Source organism: Megalops cyprinoides, chromosome 10, assembly GCF_013368585.1.
Source record: "Megalops cyprinoides isolate fMegCyp1 chromosome 10, fMegCyp1.pri, whole genome shotgun sequence".
NCBI classification, from domain to species: Eukaryota; Metazoa; Chordata; class Actinopteri; order Elopiformes; family Megalopidae; genus Megalops; species Megalops cyprinoides.
In genome coordinates, this window is record NC_050592.1 from 15,405,867 (window position 1) to 15,416,452 (window position 10,586).

Here is a 10,586-nt window from a genome sequence, read left to right on the forward strand (position 1 = left end):
GAGTCGAGCAGTCAATGGGACGCTCTGGGTGTGTCAGAGTTGCGCCCAAAGAGATCTGAGAACAGAATGAACAGCTGTTCATTCTCTTGAGAAGGTGTGGGAGGAGGAAGAACTGTATCAGTTATAGCTGGGGTGTTTTTTGTTTGTTTGTTTGTTTTTTTAGTGTTTTTCAGTTTTTTTTTTTTAATATTGATAGTTGTTGCTAGTGTCAGGAGACTCTGATGTTAATGACATAGCCCGCTACCTATACATTCTAGTATTAAATTTTTACACAAACCAAACTATCCTTTAACGGTATTATTATTATTATTATTATTATTATTATTATTATTATTATTACGCTTCATTTACTTAATTTGGTTACTGTAATGGAATTTATCTTTTCATATGTTGGTATTTCTTTTTCTGTTTTGTTACATGTTTTCTTTGAATCTGTCCACGTCAAAAACCCGTCAGCGAGTCGGTCATCTGGACCTTTTTTCTAAGGCTAAGGCAGGCCAATTGAAAGTACCTTGGTGACGTAATGCTAGTGCCATAGCAACTGCCGGAGCGCAAATGCCCTGTGCGTTTCGATCATATTAGTGCTGTGGACTTCTCGGAGCTGCACGCTTGCAGTCAGACAGGCAGTTCGCTAGCAGGCTACTTAACGCAGAAATGTCTCTGTAGGCTTTCTTTTGTGTGACATTAAATCTCCCGTGGTCACCATATATTTAAACTATATTAGCGAGCTGGCAAGTTAGCCAGCTAACCTTTAGCTAGCTACCTAGTCAGCTTTTTAGCTAGCTAAAGCCAACAATAGTCGTATACACATTTAGGCTTAACGCTGTCTAAGCTTCAGACAGAAGAAGGTTGTGATCATTCTCTACGAGCAAGTGAAAGGAATGCTTGAATCAATCAAAGTAACCGGTACGTATAGACTGTTGGAAATAGTCATATCACTTTTTATGTCTGTATTTGCATTTCCTTATTTTTGAATATCTAAAAGTAAGGAGACAAACGTAGCTAGCTCGTTAGCTCTATAGTTCAAGCTAGCTGCATACATCTTATGCTAGCAGACTAGCTAGATAGGCAAGCCTTGCTATGGGCGAGATTTCCTGGTTGGCGTGATTGTTCTTTAAAAGCAACCATGGCTACCCAGATGGCTAGCTGGGTGTATAATTAATTTGAATTTTGATATAGACATGTTAATGCTTTACTTCTGTCCTTTTCAATTCAGTGATTTCTTTAGATATAGACTGTTTGGACTAAAGTGTTACTTTAGTTTCTTCTTCAGTTGTAACAGTGGTGTTTGTATAAATTAGCAATGATCGTTTGATTATCTCAGGAACATCCAAAAATGTATTTGCTCCAAAATCAGGGTTGCGTCGGTATCATAAAATAAAACTAATAGATGGCTGTATCTGCCTCACAATATCTACCGCAGAAATTGTTGATGAATGGAAATTGATGCATTGTTTAATTCATGTAATTCAAATTGGAATCATAAGAAACAATAAATTCAATATTATTTTAACGATATTTTTCAAATAGTCCAGGCAGCAACAACAGATTATGATACTGTAGCTGATTTAATGTTAAACCTCAAGATGAATGTGGTTGGTATGATGTAACGCCAAAGCCAGTGCATTTTGCTGTCGGTCTTTTTCGCTCACATCCCTCCCTTCAATGCAGTGAGGCTGAATGGTATGATGACGCTCAAGGCTATTGGCTCTGTATGTATCTATGTATGTATGGATGTCTGCATATAATCACCCAGAATCACTGATCACTCCACTTCACCCTTCCTCTGTAAGTGAAATATAAGAGTAGTCTAGGTCCTAGCTCCATTAGATCATCATTATTCACTCAGTATGATGGGACACTGGGATGCATGTCAACCTTGTAACCTTTTACTTAACACTGTTTTTCATCTTCTGCCGATTTACTGTAATTATGACTGTTGCGTACCTATTTAATTGCTGTAATTGCTGCTTTCATGATATGTATTCAGTGCATTGTGTCATATTAGCCTTAGCTATTATTATTGTTGTACTTATTTTTTGAAAATTATTATGTGTGTTTGTGAGTGTGCTTGTGTTTTCTTGACTTTATGACTTTATGTCATTTGTATGTTACATCTCTGGATGATGTCAACAATTTAGTGAGATTGTTCTATTTTCTGTCAGCTCAATACTCTAAAAGGAACTCGGTTTGTACATTTCCTCAAAGAACTGTTTGATAAATAACTTGCTTAGCTTAATTTATGCTTCAAAAATGAGACATAAGCCCAGCCTCAAAGTGAAGCTTGCCACACGGATCAAGTTATTTTGGTTGTGCTATATAAAAACATCAGACGGAGATTTAATGAGAAATATATCAAGTGTGAATTGGCTCTGTTTCCTGTCAAAATTGTGTTTTCTTTCCAGAGAGGCTCCACTGGCCAGAGCTGGAGTTGTCCAAGAAGTACATTCTGAGTCCCACAGAAAGGCATGTCAGCCTAAGCCAGGCTGGCTTACAGAAGCTGTCATCCAGTGTGCTCAAAGACATCTTTACAACTGGCACCAGTAGCTACAACGTGCTGCTACAGACCGAGGAGGAGAGGAAGAGCCCCAAGCACTCACCCTACAAAAAGGCCCTGAAGTCTGCGAGATGCTCATCCACCTCGAACGGAAAGGACTGCCATCAGTCGTCCCTCAGCCCTCCGGCTCTGGTAGGACCCGAGTGGGGTGGGGACGCCAAGCACATCCCCTGTGTCTCGGGCAGCCCCCGGCTGGGCCACAGCATCGCTGTGACGGGCAACACCATGGGCCTGGCGCCTCGTCCACGCACCCGGCCCAGGAAGCTCTGCTTCTCCGGTGGCGTCCCCCGAACCAGGCTCCCTCTGCTGGCCGTGGGAGGTGCCGCGCGCGATGCGGAGAACTCCGTCAGGAAGCTGTGCATCCTCACCGCCATAAAGCCTTCCAACGTGGAGAAGGAGAAGCTCAAGTTTTTCAAGTCTGACTTCACGTACAACCCGCAGTTTGAGTACAGCAACCCTGTATCCCCGATTGTGCTGGCCCGACACAACAATGCATCTGACAAATTCCTCACACAGGTCAGTATTGCTTTGTATCCTGATAGAGACAGGCCCAGGACACAGGTAAAAGATCTCTCAACAGGTCCATACATACCTTTTGGGCTTTGACATATGTGAGAGACAGATTCTTAATAGAAATGTGGACCACCCATACCTAAGTGGCAGGTTCCTGGTGCAGGCAGGCTGCTGGTGTTGACACAGGTAAGAAACTGGTTCTCGACACAGACACTGTGCTGGAGACATCTCTACCATCTTGTGTCCCACATGGGTGTTTTTATCACCTGTCACATACAGTGCCAATATTCAGGTCAGCAGTGTGTCTATGAATTTTTTTTACGTTGGCTTACTGCCAGATCTCTTGATCCTTCAGCACTTGGCTGAAATAAATCTCTTTTTGACTTTGCATGCAGTTAAACCTCGGCCGGTGGAAAAGCAGCACTGTCAGCCACATTTTTGCTGAGTGGTTTTGAAAAGCTGCTGCCCTCGTACTCAATCCGTGCAGAGTAGGAGCAGAGAGACCGCATACTGCCCCAAACAATTAAGGCAAGCAAAGCTTATGTGCTGTCTCAACAGAGTGCTATTCTCAACAGATTTCCAAACTTATTCAACATATAACTGGAGGCTGAGACTGGTCGAAGTAGCCCATGCTTAATCACAGAAGTAGGAGAAAGGTCTTGTTTGAAGTGTTGATTTTATGTGGGGTGCCAATGAGAAATTCATAGGATTGTCAAATAAGGACAAATTACCAAAATAAGAAATAATCAGTGATCCATACACCCTGTTGTAATGCTCACAGAAGCACTTAATGATGGTTCAACTGCAAGCATCTTAACCTATAAGCAAAACAGTTACAAAGAGTTAAACATTAAGACACTATATCCTGTATAGGTCTGCTCTGTGTCTTAGGGTGCAGTGTTGCAAGTAATTGTTGGCCCTGTAAAAGCCTGCTCTCCTTGATTTTTGTGTTAGTGTTTACCGTTTGCTTTTGTCTTTTGTTACCATCAACCATGCCAATAGATGGTGGAAATCCTTATATTATCTTCATTGTGCTAAAACTGTTATTAAATCATGCAGTACTTTTGGCATTGGAAGCCTTCGTGTTAAGAGAAAGACAGAAGCCACATGGTATTGCTACTTGTAGAATGTTTGAAAGTAGATTGCCTCAAGAGAACTGGGTTTTCAGCAGCGAACTGGGTGAGGTTTGCCATAGATCGAGTTTACAAAAACGGACAGCTCCTTCTTCCATTTGATTCTATCAAGTAAATGTGGTTATTTTATGTTGAACAATTGTGGAGTGTGTTCAGATTCTTTCAAACAAGAATACAAGTGATTTGGTACTACAAAAGTAGAAATACATAGAGTATGTAAACATATAAAAATGTATTTTCACTAATGTGAACCTACAGTAAGCATAAATAGTCTGTTTCTGTTCTTTTAAGCAACATATGTGAATCATGTACAATTTTGATAACCTTCTCTATTGACTTGCCATATTTCGGGTCAAGAAGGTTTTGTAATGTTGGGTTAGCAGCAGCAAGGCAAGTGTCCTGTTCCTGAGTGTTGGGCTTTGTGGGTACACTTTGACAGAGATGGATAGGCCCCTGAAAGGGGCACCAGGCAGGAAATGAGGTAACATGATCGGTGTGACGGATATGTGTCCAGGACTTTGCTTTTATGTGCCTGAGTGCTTGTATCTTACATGCAGCCTCTTGAAAGCAAGAACGATGGGGCCACTTACCTTTCAGCTGCAGTCTTGATTTCAGCACTGCTCTCTGTTGTACAATAGCTGTTGAGTCAAAAATAAACACACGTCAAGGTTACATTGAACAACCCTGCCACCGCTGTGAGGGCAACGCTTTTCACGGTTTACTGAACAATTTCAAGAATGTCCAGGGAAGCAATTAACTGGCTGCATATACTCCATCTGAAAGAATCAATGGTGCCCTGAGCAAACAGTACAATACGTAAGATATTACGTAAGTTAACACGTAAGGTATGTACGATGTCCTGCATTAGGATGTCTGAAAATATAATGAGCAAGAGAAGAAAACATTGTCTTAAGTCCAACCTAGACCCCAGTTACTCTCCAAGATCTTCATCATAAATTTGCTGCAGATATAAATGTCTTAGATTATTCTGTAATTTATTCATCCTTACACAGTAAAATATAATAGTATTAATTTACAGCATCACATATTGACTGTTACCTGTGTCATGTTGTGCCACACAGAATGCTTCACAAAAAATCAGCAGATATGCTTTGATGACTTTTGTTTCAAATAAATTTTTCACCGCTTTTCATTGCTTTCGTTGCTTTTTAAATATGTGCCATTTTTTTGTTGTCAGTATTTTGCCAGAGTAGACGTCCTTACCTAGGGTGGTTTTTACATTGTGCATTCTTTATATCATCCATTTAAAACAACTGGATCATTACTGGAAAAATAAGTTTACATTCCGTGCTCTAGACTACTACCGCAGTAAGCCACCTGGGAATCAAACCTCAGACTGAAGCTCTGCTCTGTTTTAGTCATACCTGATCTCATGCTGTACTGGTTGGTCAGGTCCAGTTTTTAAATTGGCTATCAGTCAACTATTGGACCTCTTTCCACTTGCTGATTTTGACACGTGCTGCTAGAGATCTGAAAATCCATATCACCCGTGAAACACAAATCTCTTCAAGATCGCTGTTGTAATACTTTTCTGTTGACTGCATTTCTAACTGAAGTATTTGCTCCACAGTACAATACGAGATTATTCTGTAGCAGCATTAATGGCATGAATGCTCCCAAAACTTGACTCTTTGTACAAAATAACTCTGTTAAAGTGATGACACCATCCCCTGGAATCATTTGGAGACCTGGCTCCTTTAGTAGAATGGGCTGGATAAACACTATGACTAGGCTGGCCGCTGTATGTTGTCTGAGGCCACTGGGTTGTGTCCCTGTCAAGATCATATTTCATCTTCTAATTTTGATCCACATTGTCCAGAAACTACTCAAGCCCTGGTCATGAGGCAGAGGGGTCCCGCCCACTTCACTGTGTGTGTGTAATCTGTGATTAGCAGCAGAATGGGATTTGCATTGTAATCTGTGCCGACTCTTTACTCCCTCTCAGGCTGTCCGAATATTGGATCTGGCCGTGCAGAAGTATGGAAATTATGAGAAGTTCGAACAGGCCACTGGAGGAAGCCTCCTTACCAAGAGCCGTATCTGGTATCATGTGAAGAAGTACATGGAGAAGGAGGGTTGCATGGGGGAGGTGAGAGATGGAGGAGGATTGTTTGGATAGGAGTGAGAGGTGGAGGAGGGTTGTTTGGATAGGGGTGTGAGGTGGGGGAGGACTGTTTGAATAAAGAGGAGAGGAGGTCTGTAGCTCTCTCTCTGGGCACTTGTATGCTCTGTGGCATCACTGGAAATGGACCTTCTTCTCTCCGGCAGATTGTAGTCCACCTGACAGATGACCTCCTCTCCAGGGCCTCTATGACCGTGGTGAATGGTCGCCCAACCTTGACCATCAACATCTCCACGGCTCGGGAGCACTGGTTGGAGGGTATGCTGAGACATGAGATAGGTATGTGCCCTACTGCCTGCACACCACACACTAAGCGTGACTTCACAGTGACACCGCATGACTGACATGACTACGAGGGTTGGTTTGTCTTAGTCCATTTTTCTGTGTGAAAGTCATCATTTATAGTTAAATCCAAAGTGGCATGGTGAAGTCTACATGCTTTTGACATAACCAGAAGACAGACCTATTTTAGATATACTAAATATAAAATATTTATGCCAATAGATTTATAACAATAACCTGGCCATAAATTCTGGAAATAAGTACAGTTCACATGAAGATACAGAATCAGAACATACTTACAGTAATGACACTGTAAGTGATGACACTGTAAAGTGCTGTGATATGTTATGAAATGTATAAATGAAAATCAAGTGTAGTGGTGCTTGCAGGCATTAGAATTGGGCTATGAGTTGCAGATTCTGTAGGTGAGTAGAACATAGAATGTCAAGGAGCTACCCACTTGCCCTCAAATGATAATACAACAACTTTTCTGTCTCCTTCTCATTGTCTTCTTCCTGTCTATCTCTCTGTATCTGTATTGGTATCACATCTTGTTACAGGCACTCATTATTTCCGTGGGATCAACAACAACCAGCAACCGTGGAGCAGCAGCGCCGGGAGGAAGAAGCACAACCTGAGGCCGTTGAACCCAACGGAGGAAGGCCTGGCCAGCATCCACAGCGTGCTGTTCCGCAAGGACCCCACGCTGTGGCGCGCGGCCCTGCTCTACTACACAGTGTACCAGGCCAGCCGCCTGTCCTTCTCCCAGCTCTTCCACAGCCTCCGACGCTTCGTGAAAGATCCCAGCACCCGCTGGGACTACTGCGTCCGTGCCAAAAGGGGACAGACCGACACCGCCCAGCCAGGTACCGCGTGCCCCGCCCCTCCCCACACGGACTTTATTGTCCACCACACAAGGTGCATCTTAATTGATTATAGAGTGTTTATTCTTGCGCCAGGATGCTTCAGTAAGGATCAGGTTTACCTTGATGGCATCTTGAAGATCCTGAGACACAGAGAGAAGATCGACTTCCTGCTCTTGACTGCACTGGGGAAGGTGAGTGCAAGCACATCTCGCATGGTGCCACTCAAATGTGACTGGAATAAAAAGCTGAGCACAGGGTCTCTCAGCGAGTGAAGGGAAATGGGTTCAGTTTATTGGTAAAAAGTGCAGTGTGCAGTTCTTGTGCTTAGGATATTTATTGTGGACAGGAGAGGCAACTTACCCTGGGCAGCTTTCTTGTGTCCATGTATACAGTTAGATATTAACTCAGGTTAAGAACCCAATCAAGGGAATTAAGGAATTCTAGGAATTAAGCCTATAATCCTCTTATTACAAGCTCTATAACCTTCTGGTTACACCCCCCTCCCTTGTGTCTAATATACTACTTTGCCACCTATAGCAACATCATAATAGATAGATTCTTTATTTTTTCATTAGATTGTGAATTTAAGTCCAGAAAAGGTGCAGGTTAGTGCAGGGGTTCCTACCTGCTGTTGAGGGCCCATGCACTTGCTCTAGTTGTTTTTAAACCGCTAACACAAAACTACATCTTAAGTCTGCAAAATGGATATATGATTGAGATAGTTAAGTGCATAGCTGCAGCAAAAGCACATAGACATCATCAGCCTCACTGGAACTGGAGCTCCAGCAGCTAAAGGTTATGGAACGACACAAATCCCTACCTGCTCTTAATTAACTCAGTCTTGATTACATTACATTACATTACGTCAGACGTTTAGCGGACGCTCTTACCCAGGGCGACTTCCAAATATTATGATTACTTCTGCCTGGATGTGCAGGTGTCCTACGAGGATATAGACAGGCTGGCGGTCCTGGCTACTATGGAGCATGTGCGGATCCCCCACTTCCTCCAGGACCAGGCACGCTATAGGGAGCAGCTTGACAAGATCATGGAGGTCAACCAGCTGACTGACGAGGAGCTGCAGGAGCTCATCTGAGCATGCTCAGAAACGACGCTCATCAAATCTACTGTGGCTGGTCCCATGTCCCTCACCTGCCTTGAGCCAACCTTAAAGTCATTACAGCAGCTGCCCTGATATGTGCAAAATTTGTAGTATTTTGAAGCTTTATTGTTTTGTAAACCGTACCAGTACATCCTTTCAGCACTTTAAACTCGAAGTGTACTTTTGTTCTCTGGTTTGCTGCCCAAAGAAAATGTGTTCTGGAGTTTTACAGAGCTGTTTTTTTTTTGTTGGTGATCAGGGAATCATTAAACAGGGTCTCACTGTTTGCACTTTCTTTGTTCTGTATAACCTTAAACCTTAATCTCTTTCCGTTTTCGAAGATTCTATATTAATGTTCAATGTTTGAAAATAAACACAGATAAAGGTAGTTTAAACAGCATAATTTTTAGAACAAAAAATTTTTGATGTCCTTACTGTTTACACTGTTTAAACACTGAACACTGTGACATTTGATTACACAGTACTGTGTTGTTGTAGATGTTTTTACTTGGCGTTGCATGTCTGCTGCTACCAGTGCTTTCAGGACATGACCCTGATAACTTTTCTGGGCATGACCCTGTGTTTGTCTGCACTGTTTTACAAACTCCTACATTGCTGTTAACCGTGGTACAGAGAATCTTGAAATAAATCTTGAAATAAAATAAAAAATACAATACCACATTGCATGTTTGTAACAGATTTTGACTGTCGAGTCTTAAAGCAGTTTACCTATAACATTCACATTTCAGTCACAGACCCAGGAGCACACAAATTCCTAGAATCACCCTTGACTGGAGCCTCTCACCATTGCAGTGACCACCTAAGGTTGTGGGTTTTTAATACAATGTAGTATTACAAAGGTGCTTCTAAATTATACAAAGCTCTCCTACTCTAACGTAAGCCACTGACGCTGTGAACTTGTGTAACATCAAGACTTCAGACTTCTCTTCAAGAGTGAATGACTGCATATATTTGGAAAAAAAACAACAAAAAAAACAAGCATGTTAGAAACTCAAGCTCACTAGCAGGCACGTTTCTCTCTGACCACACCTGAAGGGATGGAAGAATCGTGTAGGGTTGAGTTTCACAGTGAAACCCGATTCCTCTCCCCTTTCTCAGTGATTGACAACTACAAGCACTGACATGCCAAACAAAGGGGTGCTGTCCACATTCATAGGACACACCGAGGTGACCTCGGCGCCTAGTCTCCCTGTTTGATACTGGTTAGTACATGTCTGTGCAGAGAACAATGCACAATAGCAAACCACGTCAATGCTGTTACAATTGCAGGACAGGGTCAGAGAACTCGTATACACAAGATGTTATATCATTTCTAAAAGTTACTTACAGTTCTTATGCCCATGCAAAGAAAAAAATACATTACATTTACATTTACATTAATTAATTTAGCAGACGCTTTTATCCAAAGCGACTTACAGGGTACAAACAAGAAACAAAATGCAAATAAGCATTATTATGAAATGTTAGCCTTGAAAAATGTCTGAGAGTAAAATTCACAAAGCAACGCAGAGCATGTAGTATTACACAAGTTTCAACTTAATTTAATTTCAGGGGTCACAGGTAAAGCAGAGGAGGACAGTCTTTGGAAGGAGAGAGGAGGTGAATCTTTAGGGTAAGTCTGAGAAGAGGAGAGGATGTGAGTTTCTAAAATGAGAGGTTAGCCTTTAGGAGAGAAGAAGGTACGTCTGAGAGTATGTGAGTTTCTGGAAGGTAATGTAAGGTATGGGAATGTCTGGACAGCTCATTGCCCCGCTCCCTGCGACAAGGGTGGTCATGATCATACATGAAACATTTAAGTAGAGAAGTGACACTAATGGGAAGAATGCAATATACTAGGACCAGCAGCACGATGGAGTAGGTAATGATGAAGTGGAAACGATTGGTGCTGGTCAGCAATGTAATTCTGTAAGATTCCAATGGGTCATCAAATGAGAAGAAATGAGGTTAAATTGCAATCACCTTTCACCTA

The 10,586-nt window shown here is 42.1% G+C and overlaps 1 protein-coding gene across 1 annotated transcript; it reads left to right on the forward strand.

The window, feature by feature from the left end:
• Positions 1-597: 597 nt before the first annotated feature.
• Positions 598-8,732, forward strand: LOC118784924 (uncharacterized protein KIAA0895-like). Its single transcript, XM_036539403.1, has 7 exons — positions 598-906; positions 2,406-3,073; positions 6,170-6,313; positions 6,493-6,625; positions 7,189-7,494; positions 7,588-7,685; positions 8,432-8,732. Exons 1-7 carry the CDS (start codon positions 882-884, stop codon positions 8,588-8,590), a joined length of 1,533 nt encoding a protein of 510 aa, XP_036395296.1. The 5' UTR covers positions 598-881; the 3' UTR covers positions 8,591-8,732.
• The last annotated feature ends 1,854 nt before the right edge of the window (positions 8,733-10,586 follow it).

Bases quoted from the DNA above. Each gene is read 5' to 3' on its own strand.
- LOC118784924 (XM_036539403.1), top strand. From the start codon at position 882: ATGCTTGAATCAATCAAAGTAACCG. The intron at 3,074-6,169 runs GTCAGTATTGCT...ACTCCCTCTCAG, and splicing joins CTGACAAATTCCTCACACAG to GCTGTCCGAATATTGGATCT. The intron at 7,495-7,587 runs GTACCGCGTGCC...TTCTTGCGCCAG, and splicing joins GACCGACACCGCCCAGCCAG to GATGCTTCAGTAAGGATCAG.